The 19807-nt window shown below is 45.1% G+C and overlaps 1 protein-coding gene across 1 annotated transcript; it reads right to left on the bottom strand.

Moving 5' to 3' along the window:
* Positions 1-648: 648 nt before the first annotated feature.
* LOC147421989 (cytochrome b5-like) lies at positions 649-18369 on the bottom strand. Its single transcript, XM_086503242.1, has 3 exons — positions 18175-18369; positions 1555-1621; positions 649-1010 (listed from the first exon to the last, which is right to left on the bottom strand). Exons 1-3 carry the CDS (start codon positions 18253-18255, stop codon positions 757-759), a joined length of 402 nt encoding a protein of 133 aa, XP_086359368.1. The 5' UTR covers positions 18256-18369; the 3' UTR covers positions 649-756.
* Between the last annotated feature and the right edge of the window lie 1438 nt (positions 18370-19807).

Below are 19807 nucleotides of genomic sequence, written 5' to 3'. Positions count from 1 at the left end.
TGTCTAAATTTGTATCTTTGTCATGTGCCATCTTTTGTATGGTTGTCCTCTAAAACATCAAGGAGCCATCTTGGGACTAATCTGATACTAGAACATTGTCTTATCTGTATGGTATTCAACTTATCATGTGTCTATCTTTCTCGCAACTCTTACGCTACTTCGTGCGATTTTGCATGTCTATGAATGCACACTCCTTTACTGTCAAGCCAAAACAGTTTTGAACAAATGTCTATCAACAAAACATATTCCGACTATCAACATGCAACCACAATATTGGGATATATAATTTGTTAAGACCCAAGAAACTGGGATCAACAATTTGTTGAGATTCATGAAAAATATCTCTTTGTTAGTGTAGCTGTGTTTTTTGTGGTGCATTCGTCACTTTCCGTGATCTAGATGCGATATGTGGCTTTTTGTGTGATTAAGAGCGTAGTTGCGAACATTGTTAAAAGATGTGTCCATTCATCGCAGGATGCACACAATATTGCCTTTTAGGGTATGGTGAATTCTTCAACTGTCTGCATAAGACCTATTTAAGGCAGAGTTATAGTAAGAGCCTTAACCCTACATTTGCCTTAGAGATTGGGATGCGACTGAGCCATGTACACACACTCCAAGCTAGAAACCCACAGCCCAAAGAGAGAATTGACCACCCAAAAGAGATCTAGAGCATCAAAAATTACACAGAAAAACATCTTGCAATATGCAAGAAATGAAAGGCAAGAATGTTTAGAGAATGAATCCCAAGGGCACCTATGTAGTGGATTTTGTATAATACCAGACAGAAATGGCAAGACCCGAGATTGCAAGGGGTACTGCCAACTGCATGATTTTTACCAAAAAGGGAGGGCTCTTGTCAGTGCTATATGCAGATTGTTTACTTGGTGGAGGGATTGCTTTCTCTGGAATCGATGAGCTATCGATATCTCCAACGTAGTAGCTTTCCAACATTTCCCTGGCTGTATTGCTATGACCGACATCCTCAAAATCATCAGTAGCGTCCTTTCCTGCAAATTGAAGAGTCTTATATAATATATACCTAGATGAGTCCAGGATAAGCCCAGATTCACCTTTAAAGTGCTAAGTATAGACTCATGATAGCCATCCACAAGACAGCTCCATCATGCATAGTATTGACTAAATACTACAATATCCCCACTAACGCCGTCAGAGCCCAATAGTGGATGTAGAACTAGGTACCAATATATGCCTCCACACAGCCACACCACACACACACACATATGAGCATACACCAATAGTGGATGTAGAGCTAGGTACCAATATATGCTCCCCCACAGCCACACCACATACACACATGAGCATACACCAATACAAAGATCTGCATACTGAATTTGTGTCATAACTCAAGAGATGCAGGGCAGACACAGCCATGATGAAGCCTACACTAAAAGAAGCATTAAATAGGAAAAATTGGCACAAGGTAACCATCATGAATTAAAAGATAAGTAACATTGAACATCGATGGAGACACTTCAGAAATCCCCAAGAGTTTCACTCTTCCATTGATTGGGTTTTTAGAAAGCCGCATACCTGTAGCTGACAGCAGTACATCATCACCTCCAGGGTGCTCTTCCAAGAACCTTGTCACATCATAAACCTAGCAAAGACCCCGCAGATTACAAATGACAAAAGAGAGAATTAAAGCTACAACTGGCACCAGAAAAAATAACTGTGCAAAAGCAAGAAAATTAGGGTTTTATCACCCCCAGATCCACCTCCATATATTATCATGTTTCTACCAGGAGTTTGATAGGTGAGGGCTGTTTTGGGGCTGGAGCGTGGCTTCCTCTGTGTGTGCACGCATGCACTGAGAGCTTGGTGCCCTCCTTGTGGTGTCCTGCGCCAGTGTACAGTTGCTTGGGTGTATTCTTGGATGCTACCTGGATCCTCATTTTTGCTATGTTTTCGCTTTCTTTCAGGCTGGCTTTCTGTCCTTGGCTGGCTGTGCAAGCTGCACAACCTGATTAAAGGTCAAGGTTTCAACCTGTTTTGCCGCTTTTCCTTCTTGGTTGCATGCTTGCCTTTCTGTTTTGTTTTTTTCTTTCTGCCTTGGGGGTAGGGTGGCGTCCCTTTGGTCGTCAAAGACAAAGGTTGCCTTGCCCTCCCAGTCTACTCTGGAGGCCTTAATAACCCCCTATGTAGGTTGAAATTCTCAAGATTTTGGTTCTTGTGTGATGAATCCAATGTCCACAACGCCTTTTCCAGCGGTGGGGCAAGAAGATGAGATAGCCTTATCACCGCCCTTGAAGAAAATAGCCTTGGTCTCTAACTAGGTACACGTTGCTGTGGTGGAAGATGACTCTTCTTCAACTTTGAAGACTCAAGTTCCTACTTTAAAGAAAAAAAATTCTCAACTTCTTATGAGATGACTTTAGTCACTGTGTCTAAATGCTTGGAGATATAAACTATCCCCATGCAATTTCTATGGAGATGGAAGAACCTTCGAATCGGACTACTCAATCTGTAACAACCCTCGGCAATTTGTAGAACCTTTGGTAGCAGACTTTCAACTTGTGGTCACTGATTGACAAGAAAGATTGATAAACAAGAAAGATTGGTGATAAAACCTTTAATCCTCACAACAGAAGACAATCTGTCAATACCTTCACTCAAAGCTGAAAAGATGCAGTCTTTCCTATGACACGTCTTCAATGTGTCAAAGAATTCGAACACATCCTTCTTTGGACAAGGAGTCCAAGGCAAGCTGTAAATGTGATACCCATATTGACCGCCGAGGACACACTTGACAGAAGATGCAGATTTTCACTCTAGCATATGCCAGATTGTTGCGGTCAAGAACATAGTCATGGCATGGGATTTAGTGGCTAGAGCTTTGGATGCAAAAGCAATGTAGCCCACTTCTCTTCTTTGTAGCCTCTCATCGCTATAGCCTATAAGACAGTGCAGTCAATTCGAACACATCCTTCTTTGGACAAGGAGTCCAAGGCAAGCTGTAAATGTGATACCCATATTGACCGCCGAGGACACACTTGACAGAAGATGCAGATTTTCACTCTAGCATATGCCAGATTGTTGCGGTCAAGAACATAGTCATGGCATGGGATTTAGTGGCTAGAGCTTTGGATGCAAAAGCAATGTAGCCTACTTCTCTTCTTTGTAGCCTCTCATCGCTATAGCCTATAAGACAGTGCAGTCAATTCGAACACATCCTTCTTTGGACAAGGAGTCCAAGGCAAGCTGTAAATGTGATACCCATATTGACCGCCGAGGACACACTTGACAGAAGATGCAGATTTTCACTCTAGCATATGCCAGATTGTTGCGGTCAAGAACATAGTCATGGCATGGGATTTAGTGGCTAGAGCTTTGGATGCAAAAGCAATGTAGCCTACTTCTCTTCTTTGTAGCCTCTCATCGCTATAGCCTATAAGACAGTGCAGTCAATATTTCCCAGACTTTATTCGAGATTTTATGGGGCTTTCAAAATTTTGAAGTATTCGCTCAATTATATAGGGGAGTTACCCCCCTCATGGGTAAAATTCAGCCGAGTTTCATGTTTCCTTGTTGAAGAAATATGTTCCTGGTGTACAAGAGGTTGTCAATTAGGTTCTAGAGCTTGAAGATGAACACCTCATTCTCACTTCTGAAGAGATTTTGGATGTTCGTCAAATAAGATCACTACAGAATTTTGGTCAAATGGAAAAACTTGGATGAATCAAATATTACTTGCCACATGCACATGGCTCTGTGTGCCACGTGGACGTACTTCATCAACTTCCAGAGCCAGTTTTCCCCTTCTTTCTAGATAGGGATGTCTAGAATCCTAGGAGGATCAGTACCGGCAATTTTGTAAGCCTGTTCGTAGGACCTGCATGTACGGACAAATCCATTAGATTAGGGTTTCCAGTTTTGGAACCCTCTTGCATAAATGGTTTGTATACAAGTTTTGACAGATGTTATTACACTACGGTGGGCATTTGGCATGACGAGCAATTAGTTCTAGGTTAGAGGAATCCAATGAGCCATTCCCCACGTCGATCGGATTCCCGGGTGGGCGGATGTGCGGCGACAGTTGCACCCAGATTTGGACCCCCTGGACCTATTTTTTGTAAATCTTGGTGGACAGTTGCCCTACCTAGGCCTTAATAATTACTTTAAGGCCCATTCCCCACCTATAAAGGGAACTATCTGCCAGCACTTGGAGCAAGGAGGAGGAAGCGCCCAATTCAGCCAGCATTTTAGCAAAGGACAGCCAGCGTTTTCTCAGCAGGAGCATCCAGAGTTTTTGCAGAGATCAGCCAGCAGCCAGCGTTTCCAGAATTCAGCCCCACCGCCGGCAATTCTCAGCCGTACTAGCCAGCGTTTTGGTTTCCAGCCCAAGCGCTGCAGCAGCAGCAGATCAGCCCTGCGTTTTTCAGTTTTCAGCCCATCCCTCGCCGGGTGTGCAAGAGATCCGTAGCGGTTCCCATTGACGGATGCGGTCCAGTACTTCGGCAGTAAATTGAGCCCTCCCCTCGGCAATTCTCTCGCCGAAATTGAGTGCTCCATCGCTGTCCATCGTCGACCTCGTCGAGATCTGCGTTTTCAGCCCATCATACTTCTCACATCGGGAGTGCAAATCAGCCCGTGGTGGGTATCCACAATTCCCAGATCGAGAAGGATCCAAGGTGCATCAAATCAGACCCGGAGGTGCCTCTTCCCGAGGAGTTACCACGGTGATTTGTCGTCGTCAAGTCAGTAGAGTCTGCCTTGAGGTATTGCATTGTTTATATGTTCCATTTACGCAATCTAAAGCAAATACCACATCGGTAACGATGTGGGGGACCCTTAAGAGGGTTGGTTGGGACCCCATCGGGTGTCGCTCTCTTCTTCTCTCTCCTTCCCTCTCCCTCTACACATATCTATTGCATTCTCTCAACCCCTCTCTTCAGGGGAAGATAAAAGGAACATTCATTGAAGCACAAAGCATTCACTAACACAAGGAAAGAAGAAAAAGATTTTGTGGAAGTGTAAAATTAGATCTTTACCATTTCAATTCCGCTGCACCTGACATTGGTATCAGAGCTTTGAAGATTTTGCACTAATCCGCTAATCGCCGAAAAGGTTTTTTCTCTTGTGTTTTTGGTTGTGTTGGCGGCCCTTCGGTGTATACTCCTCCCACTCTTGGAACAGCACGCCTGCCATTGCACGTAGTGCCGTGCGCCTTGAGCGTTAGAAAATAGCAACCAATTGTATACCGGGTGTTGCATGCGAGGTGCATTGACAAGGGGGTAGATAGTCTTCCGAAGATTAGCCTGCAACCTTCCTTGAACCAAGAGGGGAAGTCCTTGCATGGTCAAGACTCATAGCGATATGAATACCTCCACCAATCAAGAAGGCGAGCAAGTGCCACCTATGGATCCTCCTAGCCCTCCCCTCACCCCTCCTCGTTTGCCACCAAATCCCATGGATGCTATGATGCGCATGATGATAGAGATGATGATGCGGCAAGACGAAGCTCGACGACAAGAGCGTTTGGAAGCGGAGGAGGCAGATTCGAGCATGCGGAAGCGGCAGAGAGAGAGAGGAGTGTCGATTGGCGGTCGAAGCCGAGGCTCGTAGGCTAGAAAGGGATTCCATGTGTGATCTCATCACCACCTTGGCGATGCGACCCGATCCACCATCTTCGGAGCCCGATTATGAAAAGCTTGCCAAGACCATCGCAGAGGCAACCATTGCTACACGGACGACCAACGATCCAATTCCTGAGAAGATCACGTTCAGTAAGTATTGACGATAAGATGGATGCTATTGTCATTTACTCGTGATTGCATCAATTTACATCCTATTTTGCGGTTGTTACAAAGTCTAAAAATAACAAGGTTCTCTTGGCTTCCATGCATCTCACGGGTGATGCCATCACTTGGAAGGATGAATGGATGGAGAAGTAAGAGGCGGCCCATATGGCTGCCCATGCCGAGTCCTACCTCGTTCTTCCTCTTGAGCTTAGTTGGGAGGAGTTCGCAAAGGATCTCAAGACTCACTTCCTCCCTCCACAGTACTTGAAGCGTTTGAAGGAGGATTTTCGGGCTTTGTCTCAACAAGGTAAACCGGTGATGTCGTATGCTAACCGTGTGTCATAGCTAGGTGGACAATTGCGGAAATTGGATGATGAGAGGTTAGAGGCTTTTCTCTTTGGATTGGACCACTCCATCGAGTTTGATGGGGAGGCCGGTGATCCAAAGACAGCGCAAGAAGCGATACGCTTGGCTCAACTCCAAGAGATGAAGCACAACAAGGGTAAGCTTAAAACAGCCTCAAGTAATGGTAATTCTGTCTCTCAAGACTCGTCTAAGGAAAACAAGAATTCTAATGGGAATGGCAACAATAAAAAGAACTCTCCAAATTCTTCTCAATCTACTTCTACCTCTCAATCTCCATCTAAGAGCGATAAATCTAAGGATAAGGGTAAAGGAAAATCTGATAAGCCTCGACTCACACCTGATGAAAAGATTGCCCAAGGAGTTTTAGGTGCTTCATTAAGTAGAGAGGAACAAGCATTGTATGCAAAAGAACGTCGGTGTTTCCATTGTTCAGTCGTAGGTCACATGAAAAAGGAGTGTCCTAAGAAAGAGTCTAAAAAGGAAAACTCTACTGCGTCCACTTCTAACTCTACCCCTCAGCCTAAGCAAAAAGGAGACTTTCGAAGAGGATGAACTCATAAAATGTTATGGACATGTTAATGGTCAAAGGGTCATTGTGTTGTTTGATTCTAGAAGTTATCACGATGTCATAAGTGAATCTCTTGTGAAACGTGGACGTCTTCAGACTAATCCGATCCCCACCATCCCGGTGCAAGGATTTTCTGAGCTACGTCGAGGAGCCCAAGCGGCGGTCATCTATGTCAACCCCACATCCAAGAACTTGGGTATTCCTGACAGGTATGGTGAGTTATTTGAAAAGTTTGAGCATTATTTCTCCAGGATGATCATCCCCCTACACTCCCTCTCGAGCGACCTAAGGATCGTGTCATCGACCTAGTGGACGGAGCACAACCTGTAAGTAAGTTTCCATATCGTATGAACAAGGCTAATGAAGAGGAGCTAGAGCGCCAACTAGGTGAGTTGTTGGATAGGGGTTTTATACGTCCCAGTGTAAGTCCTTTTGCTGCTCCTATATTAAGAAGCAAAAGGGGACTTTCGAAGAGGATGAACTCATAAAATGTTATGGACATGTTAATGGGTCATTGTGTTGTTTGACTCTAGAAGTTATCACGATGTCATAAGTGAATCTCTTGTGAAACGTGCACATCTTCAGACTAATCCGATCCCCACCATCCCGGTGCAAGGATTTTCTGAGCTACGTCATGGAGCCCCAAGCGGCGGTCATCTATGTCAACCCCACATCTAGGAACTTGGGTATTCCTGACAAGTATGGTGAGTTATTTGAAAAGTTTGAGCATTATTTCTCCAGGATGATCACCCCCCTACACTCCCTCTCGAGCGACCTGAGGATCATGTCATCGACCTAGTGGACGGAGCACAACCTGTAAGTAAGTTTCCATATTGTATGAACAAGGCTAATGAAGAGGAGCTAGAGCGCCAACTAGGTGAGTTGTTGGATAGGGTTTTTATACGTCACAATGTAAGTCCTTTTGCTGTTCCTATTCTTTTTGTTCGTAAGAAAGATGGCTCATCGCGGTTATGTGTGGATTACAGGGCCCTCAAAAAGATGACGGTCGAGAACAAATTTCCTATGCCTCGCATCGAGTCGTTTCGGAGCGTCTCAATAGGGCAGTGGTGTTTTCAAAAATCGATTTGAAGAGTAGCTACCACCAGGTAAGAATCGCAAAGCGAGACATCTACAAGACTGTCTTTCGGACCGAACGCGGGCACTACGAGTTCATTGTTGCCGTTTGGTCTAACGGGCGCACCGGGTACGTTTAATCGCATGATCATGCGTATCTTCATCAATTTGGTCGATAAGTTTGTGTTTATCTTTTTGGATGACATTCTCATTTTCTCCTCTTCTTGGGAGCAACATGCTATTGATGTGGAGAAAGTTTTAGCCCGCTTGGATGCTCAGCGTCTTTATATTGCAGCAAAGAAGTCGGAATTTTTTTGACTACTGTGTGCTATTCGGGCTACATTATCTCTCCCGAGGACATTCGACTTGATCCCGCGAAGGTAAGTGAGGTAAGAGAGTGGCCTATGCTTGAGACAGCATATGATGTTCGCTCATTTTTGGGTTTGTGTCAAGCATACAAATCTCACATCAAGCATTGCACATATTACCGCACCATTACTTGACTTGTTAAAGGGTGTCAAGACACGCAGTCAACGCGTTGTCATGATCGATGCTGCTACGAGTGCTTTTGAAGTGCTCAAAGTAGCAGTCACCGAGGCGCCATGCCTCGCTCTCGCCTCTTAGGATGAGCCTTTTGAGGTGTGGACTGACGCTAGTAACATTGCCCTTGGCACAATGTTACAGCAAATCAACCATCCAGTGGCATTTCTCTCTCGTAAACTCAGTAGTGCTAAGAAAAATTATTTTGTTTATGATAAGGAACTTCTCTCTGTCATTCATGCATTAAAGCATTGGAAGCATTTCATTTATGGGTGTGAATTTGTTGTTCGCACAGATCACTAGGCACTTAAGTGGCTTTAATCTATGCCTGGTACACATTGGAGTGATAGGCAAGCACGATGGTCTCAGTGTTTTGAACAGTTTGGTGGTATAATTGAGTATGTCCCTGGAAAAGCTAACCCTGTTGCAGATGCACTCAGTAGGAAAGATCAAGTTCTCTCTCTCGAATCTCATTCTTTTCTTTCTATTTAAGGTGTTAGCTTTGATGATCTAAAAGACAATTACATGGGTTCTGAGTTTGAAAAGCATTGGTTAAAAGCATTGAATGCACAAGGTCCATGCAATTATCTCATTCGTGATGGGTGGCTTTTCTTCAGAAACCGCTTGTGTGTGTTGTCTTCTCACCGAGCACCAATTTTGCACGACGCACATGATGCTTTGACAGGTGGGCATGGGGGTATTAATGCTACATTAGAAAAGGTTGAACGATTTGTCTATTGGCCAAAGATGCGTAAGGATGTGTATGATTATGTTACTAAGTGTGTTGTGTGTCAAAAGGTTAAAGTCCCTCATGGTAAGCAACAAGGGCTACTCATGCCGTTGCCCATCCCTGACGGACCATTTGAGGACATAAGTATGGACTTCATAACTAATTTGCCTCCTTCCACGTCTGCACGGAACACGCAATGTCTAACCATTGTTGATCGGTTTAGCAAATTTTGCATGTTAATCCCTTGCAAGTCTAATGTTACTGCATAAGATGTTGCACGGTTGTTCATCAAGCATTGGTATCCATTGTGTGGTCTACCCAAGTCTATCGTGTCGGATCGTGATACTAAGTTCACATCCCATTTTTGGCGTGCTTCGTTTGAAAATTTTGGCACTAAGTTGAATTTTTGTTTGTATTTCATCCACAGTCTGATGGACAAACTGAAATTTACAATCAATTGGCATTTGATGTTCTCAAATCGTATGTGCATGATAAGCAATCTAAGTGGGAGCAAAATTTGCCATTAGTTCAGGCTGTCCTCAATGATTCTTTTTCTAGTGCTATTGGTCGCACTCCATATGAGGTTGCATTTGGCCGACCTTTTTAATCGTCGTCATGTTAGTCAAACCTACACGGAGGTACTCGAGAGTGTTAAGCTTCGGCTTAGCAAAGCTCAAGAGTCCTATTCTAGGCATGCTAATAAGCATCGATAGAATGTCTCATTTAAAGAAGGTGATTGGGTGTATTTACGGATCATGAAGCAACGTCTCAAGCAAGTTGGTAAGAGGTGTCCTAAACTCTCTTTTCGTATGTATGGTCCGTTTCCAATCGTCAAAATGGCAAATGATGTTTCCATGCAATTACGTTTGCCATCTTCTTGGACAATGCATAATGTTTTCCATGTTTCTTGGCTTAAATTGTTTCAGGGTGATCCTCCAAGGAGCGTTCCTGACGAGGACCAACCGGAAATTGTTGATGAAGCCGAGGTGATGGAGCTGGAGCAGATCCTTTTGCATCGATTCAAGCACAGAACGAAGAAGCAAGCACAACAATATTTCCTCAAATTCAAGAATCGAGGGACACATGAAGCGGCGTGGAAGGACGAGGAATTCTTCACCAATTACCCGGATTTGCTAGCCTCATACAAGGAGGCCATGAAGATCGGTACCCATACCTCACCCCCCTTCTTCCTAGATAGGGATGTCTAGAATCCTAGGAGGATTAGTACCGGCAAATTTGTGAGCCTGTTCGTAGGACTTGCATGTCTGGACAAATCCATTAATTTAGGTTTTCTAGTTTTGGAACCCTCTTGCGTAAATGGTTTGTATACGCGTTTTGACAGATGTTATTACACTACGGTGGGCATTTGGCATGACGAGCATGTAGTTCTAGTTTAGAGGAATCCAACGAGCCATTCCCCGCGTCGATCGAATTCCCGGGTGGGCAGATGTGCGACAGTTGCACCCATAAGAAATCATTTTTATGATTTTTTTGTTGGAAATCCTAGTGGACAATTGCCCTACCTAGGCCTTAATAATTACTTAAGGCCCATTTTCCACCTATAAAGGGAACCATCTGCTAGCACTTGGAGTAAGAAGGAGGAAACGCCCAGTTCAGCCAGCGTTTTAGCAAAGGACAGCCAAAGTTTTCTCAGCAGGCATTTTTGCAGAGATCAGCCAACGTTTCCAGAATTCAGCCCCATCGCCGGCAATTCTCAGCCATACCAGCCAGCGTTTTGCTTTCCAGCCCAAGCGCTGCAGCAGCAACAGATCAGCCCTGCGTTTTTTAGTTTTCAGCCCATCCCTCGCCGGGTGTGCAGCAAGAGATCCGCAACGGTTCCCATTGACGGATGCGGTCCAGTACTTTGGCAGTAAATTGAGCCCTCCCCTCGGCAATTCTCTTGCCGAAATTGAGTGCTCTATCCATAGTAACAGGGGATGCCCTTTTTCTGGCTTCCCATCCCCACTTTTCCGTCCCCACTTGCCGTCCCGCTCTCTTTTTTACACTAAAAATCCATTTCAGCCCTGTCCCCCGTTCCCCCGTCCCGGAATGCGTCCCTTGTGACTATGGCTCTATCGCTGCGACCTCGTCGAGATTTGTGTTTTCAGCCCATCATACTTCTCAATCGGGAGTGCAAATCAGCCCGTGGTGGTTATCCGCACTTCCCAGATCGAGAAGGATCCAAGGTGCATCAAATCAGTCCCGGAGGTGCCTCTTCCTGTTACCGCGGTGATTTGTCGTCGTCAAGTCAGTAGAGTCTGCCTTGAGGTATTGCATTGTGTATACATTCCATTTACGCAATTCAAAGCAAATACGTGGGGGGCCCTTGAGAGGGTTGGTTGGGACCCCATCGGGTGTCGCTCTCTCCTTCTCTCTCCCTCTATACATCTCTATTGCCTTCTCTCAACCCCTCTCTTCAAGGGAACATAAAAGGAATATTCATTGAAGAACAAAGCAATCACTGACGCAAGGAAAGAAGGAAAGGATTTTGTGGAAGTGTAAATTAGATCTTTACCGTTTCAATTCCGTTGCACCTGACATTATTTGCCAAACTTCACCTTGACAATCTAATGAAGGTCTGCAAAAATTTTCCAGAGCTTCTTCTGAAATCAAATACTATGCTATTCTTTAACAAAGGTCTATTGTCACAACTTGATGATGTGGCATGATCCATACTGGACCCACTGCTAAAACAACCCTGGGTTTAGTGTAAATGTGCACCTACAAATTTTAAAATTTACCCTATAAAGGCGAGAAAAACTTCAAAATTTACATAAATTTAGTGTGAAAACCTTCAAATATAGTCAATTTACCTCTAAATTTCCCTCAGCGGGTTTTCCAAGGTTTTACAAAAAAGTTTATTTCGAGCATTGACCGAACCCGAAGAGGAAGAGGAGAGCCCAGTCAACCAGACCACTAAACAGGATTAAAGTGCTGACATGGTGGCCTGTGAGTTGCGGTGGAATTTTTTAGGTGAAAAGCGGTGGAGTTTATGTGCTGATGGCATGGCAATTTAGGATGCTGATGCTTTTTGGAGATAATTATTAAAAGCGTTGACTTTTGAAAGCAACAATTTTTAAAAGGCAGTTGACTTTCCAAGCTTTTATAATCTAAAAGCTCCCTATAAAGACGTCACAAGTGGATGTGAACCATTGCAAAGAGTAGGGGGCACAAGCGGAAGGCGAGGGGGGGGGGGGCTGGGCTGCTGCTGCTGTAGGCGACAGCAGACCAGGCAGCGGGAGGGGTGCCCTGCAGGAATAGCACTCAGGCTGGGCAACGGGGGGGGGGGGACTGCTGCAGGCTACAGCACACCAGGCAATGAGAGGGGCGAACAGCAGCAGCGGGCTATGCCCTATTACTTCCTATCCTCGCTTTGTTGCGCCTCGCCTCGCTGCATGTGGAACAGCTTGATGGCCAAGGTGGAACAGCTTCGAACCACCTCGATCATTTGCAAGATTGTTGGCACTCGGCCAGCAGAGGCGAGGTTAGTGACCTGCTCCATGCCCGACTCCTCACCGAAGTGGCCAAGATCACTGACGTGCAGATTCCTGGGAAAGGATATTATCAAATAGTCGAGTCTTTAGAGATGGCGGCCAAAGTGATTTCAATGAGCCAGCTCAGCATTCGGGCGGCTCAAGTCTTTCTCCGCCAGTGGCACCACAGCATTGACCCGACTACCGATGTACTCAAGGAGGAGGCAGATATGCCTATCCCAGTCTGCTTCCCTTGACTGAGGTGGAAGTATCTTCTTGTGCTCTCGAAGAGTGGCTCCATTTTTTTTCCCCCCGAGAAAGAGATTCTTCTATTAGTTAATGAAACTGCCCATAGGGCTATCAACCACCTCCACTAGAGAGGGCTACAACAATCATAAGGGGAGACTCTCCCAATGAAAAAACAGCATATGTACAATGAGGCTAAATCAGGAGATGGGAGGAGGGAAAATTCACACAAGTGGACGGTAGTGCCATCTGAGCACACCCTGGACCATGGTGAAGAAAGGCCCAGGGCACCAAAGTCGAAGGAACGCCTCTCTACGCTCCCGCATGCAGTCGGAGCTGGATTGGCTCCATGTTTGGGAGTCCTAGAGACTCCGTGCACTGCAGCTTCAATAGCGGCCAAGGCTGCAAGACTACCCACTGTGAGGGTTCTTGTTCGAGACACACATACCGTCCCTAAGGAGGTTTTGCTGCCTCGAGTGAGTGGTGGATGGCTCAACCAGAGAGTGGAGTATCCGGGCCTCCCGAACCAGTGCTTCATTTGCAGACAGATGAGCCACCTTGCACGGGCCTGTCCGCCAGAACAGCTCCACAATCACAGGCCCCGCGAGCGGGCCCTTCTTCGAGCTCCAAGGTCTCCTCTACCGAGACTTCGGAGATCCCCAGAGACTCTAACTCAGCAGAGGCATCTCACCAATCTGAGGAGGGTTGGTGGCACCAGGTTCGGGGCCGCCGTCGATAGGGCCAGGCTCCTCGATCTGGTGCCCACCCCTCTATTCCTCGCCAGGAGTGGGTTCCCATGGGAAACCGCTTCAGACTGCTGTAGCACGAGAGACACAAAACCGTCTCCTTCCTTCCCTCCAGAGCAGGAGGAGCCCCCTCACCCTTGCCACCCCCCCTCGTCCCCTACTCCTCCCCCCTCTCACCCCCCCTCGCCCGCCTCTCCACCCCCCACGACAATTCCCCCACCGCCTCCTTCCGCACCCTCTCCTCCACCGCCCCCTTGCTCCTCTCCTCCTCCTGCTGCTAGGTTTGTGCGCTCTCCTGCTGCCCGTCGTTCCTTGGCAGCTCCTTCCCTTTTCCTGAGCCAGCCCTTCCTTCCACCTCCTTTTCTAGTTTCGGCCTTTGGGGCTGTTCCAAGGGGCCTCTTTAGCTTCGACATCAGCAGACGGTGGGACCCTTTCAGCTACGCTTTCGCCCGCACCCCCATGTTGACCTAGAGGCAGCCTTTTTTGAGTGCATGTCCTGTTCCGTGCGGCACGTGATACAGATGCTCTAGACTCGGCAGTGGGCTACTCCTTTCCATTGTGCAGGCGAGACCAGCAGGATTGGACATTGGACTCAACACTTGGCTGGCTCCAGACTCGGGCCCTGGAGTTCTCCCACCACACAAGGGAGCTCGGGATCATAGATCTGGTGCAGATTTTGTGGCCGTTGGCCAAGTTCACAGTGACCTTGCCAGATGCTACAGGGTGCGGTGCAGGCACATCCTTGTTCACTTCTTTGCAGATGCACACCTCTCTCCTTGTTATGTATATACTCATGAGGATTCTTAGGCAGAGACTATGGCTCAGAGGACTGCACGGGCCTCTTAGGCATGGGTTAGACACGAGATGCAAACTAGATTATCTCGCGGATGCGGACTATTCCCCATCCAAACCGACCTCGAAGATAGCTCGTCTGGCTGTTGTAGCAGCACAATCTTCTCCCATTGATCCCATGAGACATTTTGGTCAATTGTTTTTGGGCAAGGTGGCATCCAGGGAGGTGTAAGTATGAACATTGTGGATTCATGGCAACATGCCATTGTGGGTAGAGGCATTGTGATGCCAGGCAGGGCCTAGCGGGTCACCATGCAGGTTCAAGGTAGCCTAGTCGGCTTCTTGAACATCTATGTGCCCAACCAGGCGAGTGCACGGGCTGAATTGTGGTCTCTCCTTGTGGAGGCCTTGCCTCATGCAGAGCAGTGGTGCATTGGGGGGGACTTCAACATGTTGGAGGACCCCTTGGACAGGAATGCTACTATTCATGGGACAGAGCTGGCTGCTTGGGAGTGCCTATGTATGACTTTGAGGATTATAGGATTATGGCAGAGCAGTGGTGCATTGGGGGGGACTTCAACATGTTGGAGGACCCCTTGGACAGGAATGCTACTATTCATGGGACAGAGCTGGCTGCTTGGGAGTGCCTATGTATGACTTTGAGGATTATAGGATTATGGCAGCATGCACGCTTTGTCCGGACCTCAAACACCCTCTTGCACGCAAAGCGGGGGGGACGGCAAGTTGAGGCCTGGCGAGGTAGGCAGCACACGCAGGGGATGCTTGGGAGGCCTGACGAGATGGGTGCAGAGGTGTTGAAGCAGGGCGCCGCGAAGCAGACAATCACATTAGGTTGTTGTCTCTCTCATCGCATAGATTGTTAAGGTCCCTTCGGATAGTTTGCTACGACATTAAAATTCTCTTCTTCTTCTTCTTCTCTATGGCGATAGTTTCCCACGACATTAAAAATTCTCTTCTTCTCGAAGGGGGGGGGGGGGGGGGGGGGGGTGGGGGTGTTAATAGAAAGAGGAAAATGGTATAACCTTTCTATCACCTAAGTGTAATAGATTGGTTATGACATTTCCCTCTTGAATAACAAGCCTTGAGTTTAATTTTCATCGGATAGATCTTTGAGGTCTCTTGGGATAGTTTCCCACGACGTTGAGAATTCTCTTCTTCTTCTTCTTCTCTCTCTCTCTCTCTCTCTCTCTCTCTCTCTCTCTCTCTCTCTCTCTCTCTCTCTCTCTAGGGTCATGAGCACCAGGATCTGAGATGCCTTGGACTATACTTGTTGGAGCTACACAGATGTGCTAAATGGATTGACTACTTGATTGATCTTGTTTGAGAATACTATGTGCAATTGTTTCAACTTGTCTGATCTTTTTTAACACCTGTTCGAGCCTTGTTTGGGGATTTTCTGAACTTGTTTGATATTATTGATTTAACTTGTTTGGATATGTTTGGTATCTGTCTAATGTTGTGTGACTTGTTTGGACTTGATGGAGATTTGGGAGTTTAAGACATGCTATGAGTGGAGGAAAAAAGCCACCCTGAGCAAATGGACATTTTTAGACTTGCTTTGAGCAGATGGACCTAGTGCAACAATGTTTTAACGGGTTTCTCTGCATGATCAGATAAGAGTCTAGAAGCCGTATGATGGACCCATTCTAAGCGGATGGACTTCGTGTATTTTTGTTTGAGTGAATACATCTATGAGTTGTGCATTTGTAATTTGTATTGCATTTGAGAAGCATTAACTCTAAAAATTTCAAATTGTAGTGCATTAAAAGTTTCAACTTAGATGAGATAACTATATGGATGGTAAACTTGCTGCATCAAGAGTTCCAAAAGGATGAGATGACTAGAAAAACTATCATTCTGGTGTATCAAGAGTTATGGAAAGGATGAGATGACTAGATAGAGTATGTGTAGATGGATTTTGTGTGGATGCATGCTTAGAGACTATACTATTTTCAGGGGATGGTCATTGGCATGTGTGTCTAAAGTCAATGTCTGCTTAAATATTGGATTTCCTTTTGCAAGCATAATCAAGGGCGATTACTTTTCTCTAAAGGAGGAGTATGTCACAACTTCATGACGTGGCATGACCTATACTAAACCTCAACAGGAAGAGGAAGAGAAGAGCCGAGCCTCGCCTAGCCTAGCCTACCCTACCCTACCCTACCCTGAGCTAGACCAGTTAAAAAAACTAAAGTGCTGATGTGGCAAACCGTGCAGTAGAATTTCCAACGAGAAAAGTGGTCAATTTTACGTGCTAATGATGTGGCAGTTTGGGGGCCAAATGCTTTTTGGCACAGTCATAATCACCACATGAAACAGAAATGGAAATTCTAGAGTTTCGGAGTTTCGGCCGAAACGGTCAAAAAACAACATGTCCTTCAATTAAAAAATAATATAGTGTACAAAAGTATAAAACTTAAACATACACCGAGTCATCCACGAAGCCACCCAAATTGCCCACAAGCCACAATAAGTGTCTTCAGAAGCCACAAGAGTCACCCTCAAGTACTCGTTAACATAAGAATGATACGCACGCTAAAAGACAATTAACTAAGGATAAAATAATACATGCAAATTTAACCCAACCCCCCCCAAAAAAAAAGGTTAAGAAATGCCATTTCTCCTGGTCCAAAATGGTGAGCAACGGAAAATCTATTTCTTCATGCCCGTTACTATGGCGACACTTACTAAAAGCATTGACTTGCTGGAAGCGTCAGCTTTTTTAAGCAATTGAGTTTTCGAGCTTTTAGAATTTAAAAGCTCTCAAATAAAGTAAGAGGGCAATTGCCTATAAATTTAAGCCTTGTGTGAGCTGTGAGCATCCAGTTGGAGCTAGGCTTACCTTGGCAAATGTACATCTCTATAGAATTTTTTAATGTTTTTTAAAAGAGAGTGGAAATGTAAAAGTAAATAGAAAAAATATACAGGAGACCCATAGGAAGGGGGTGGAACAGCCCCATGGGTAATAGGTACATTACATCAGCTCACACATTTTGAATTTTCTCTCTCTATAGAATTTGCTCCTTCGCTTACCTCTTGTCTTTGCTTTTCCTCAAGATCGTAAATAGTATACCACACAGGCAAAAGGACTTGTAAATTCTCCTCGTGTGGTTGTACACTCTCTCAATAACAAAATACCAAACTGGGGCACTGACAGTGGTAGCTCAAGATCATCACTTCTCTATTCTCTTGTGCAAAGGAATACGCTTCACCAATTCCTTCACCTTCTCTCCCTTCGCCCTCTTGTTCAATTCACTTGTTTCAAGTGCTAAAATGATTAAGTGTTGCATATTTCTATAGTTCATAGAGATTCTCCAAACATTAGACTAAAGTGGATACTCTGCAGCTCAAAGGTGGGTACTATAGAAAATCGTAAAGACTTCTACATATGTTTGTCATGCATGTCAATCCTTGATCAGGTTGGGAGGACCACGAAACATGTTTCTGCATGGGTAAAACCTCAAAACCTTAAAACCCCTGAAACGTTTTGGTGGTGTTCAAACATCCCACATGAAACCTGGTTGAAACGCGCACCCTTCCAGGTCAAAGGCCCTAGGGTAAAAGAGCCGGGCCGTGTGACCATGTTCATCATGTGATTGCCCCCAATGCCCTCGATAATGAGATGTCCATACAAATTCTCACCCAGAAGGGTGGCCGGAGGCGTGGCCGGAGGCAAATATGTGAGCGGCTGTAATTATGTTCTCAAGCTTGCAGGCTGCCCACCCATCAGGCCAAATTTCTTGAATGGCTTTATGTGCTCTCTCTCTCTCTCTCTCTCTCTCTCTCTCTCTCTCTCTCTCTCTTTTCTTTGCAAACAAAGCAAGAACAAGAACAGGGTAGTAGACAGAGAGCTAACCTTGCCTCCAATAACGAGCCAGCAATCTTGCGGGCTGGAGTGCTCGGAGACATCCTGTAGCGTGTAATAAACCGTGGCCATGGCTGGTGAATAACGCTCCAACCGCAATACTAAGTTGACTGATTAAATAAGCTTTAAAAACAGGTTCTTCTGCCAAAAACCCTGATAGATGCCAACAGCGTCTGGACAAATGGTGAAGTACCTATATTTTATGCTGAGCCAATGCTTGAAAAAAAACCTAGGTTTAGTGTAGTCCCACCTAGAAATTCTTGAGTTGACCTCTAAATATTAATTTTGAAGGTGAGAAAACTACAAAATTTTAGATCCAATTTAGTGTAAAAACCTTCAAATAAAATCAATTTACCTCTGAAATTTCTCGCATGTGGGTCTTTGAAGTTTTGGGCAAAAAGTTTTTTTTGAGCACTACTCTTCTCTCTATACGCCATTTCTTCGTTGTGCGCTCATCGTATCACTCTCGTTGACTCGTTGAGAGGGCAGGTCACGCACTTGTCTAGAAGAAAAGCAGAACAACTCATTCTACATTTGATTGTGTCGTTCAACTTAGAATTAGTAATAATACTTTAAATATACATTGCCCCACTTGAGTGACAAGCATTGCGTAAAAAGCGGATGCACAGAAGCATGGGCAACGTAAGGCCCTTCAAAAGCTGACTTCGCTCAAGCATGGGCGGGTGTTGAATCGTATTCCCCACCCTTCAAAGGGGAACAGGACCCTTGCATTTTTTTAAGAGTTTATCACCTTTTACAATAGTCATGCATGGTTGACATTTTCATAATACTTTTGTAAATTTATGATTCACCTTGAACTTAATATTTTACGTCTAAAATAGAGTTGAATACTTAGCTTAGTTGTTTGGAAACCATAACGCAACATACAAGTTCAATGAGAGCACTCACTTTATTAGCAAGATGCTTGCTCGTTCAAACCAAGATATTCTTGCCTTTCATGAGCTACAAACAAAATCAAGGCAAGCATAAATTTTGCAAAAAGATCTAGCAAATGCAATGTATGAACTAATAAAGTGTCATGCAAAAGTATGGTCGAGAGTTGGTGTTACGAGATTGGGCACCCTCTTGTTGCATGTCGTTAACTGCAATTGGGATAGCTAGCTTAATGGTTAATTATGTGTTGTCTATTTGATTTTACTAACATTGAATGCATGATGATTTGTAGATTGGACTCTGGGAGTTGACAAGGAGGCGTGGGCAAATAATAATCCTTTCGGTCGTTTGATTTTTGCACATTGTTTTAGATATTTTATCAATAAGCCACTATGGTTGCTTTGTAAATAGAACAGTGAGAACTCACCCTAAGAGGGTCATGCAATAAGTAATGTGTTCCACTCATAACTAAAGTGGGACTAAAGTGTAAAGAGGGGCCTCCAATTTTTGGCACCAATAATAATATGAAATACCATATACCAAACTCCACAAGAGGTGAGGTGGAGTTTGGGGGTGCAATCTTTAGGCCTTTCTTGTGTAGATGCTCTAAATTTTTCCTTCCCTCTCTCTTATGCTATATTGTGTTACTCGGTGTACTCCATGATTATGTCTATATCTCTTACAACCCTTCTTACACTCTCTTACACTCTTCCCTTGTCAGTTTATTCTC

The sequence above is a fragment of the Adiantum capillus-veneris genome, chromosome 27 (genome assembly GCF_014529385.1).
Source record: "Adiantum capillus-veneris isolate H3 chromosome 27, ASM1452938v2, whole genome shotgun sequence".
Taxonomy (NCBI): Eukaryota; Viridiplantae; Streptophyta; class Polypodiopsida; order Polypodiales; family Pteridaceae; genus Adiantum; species Adiantum capillus-veneris.
The sequence above is the reverse complement of the archived record's forward strand: the minus strand, read 5'-3'. Positions and strand labels throughout refer to the sequence as shown.

What these genes read in the sequence shown, in the direction of transcription:
- LOC147421989 (XM_086503242.1), bottom strand. Translation starts at nt 18,255, where the DNA reads ATGGCCACGGTTTATTACACGCTACAGGATGTCTCCGAGCACTCCAGC. An exon ending in GGCTCGTTATTGGAGGCAAG is followed by an intron (nt 1,622 to 18,174) that starts GTTAGCTCTCTG and finishes GGTCTTTGCTAG; the next exon opens with GTTTATGATGTGACAAGGTT. An exon ending in TGTACTGCTGTCAGCTACAG is followed by an intron (nt 1,011 to 1,554) that starts GTATGCGGCTTT and finishes TTCAATTTGCAG; the next exon opens with GAAAGGACGCTACTGATGAT.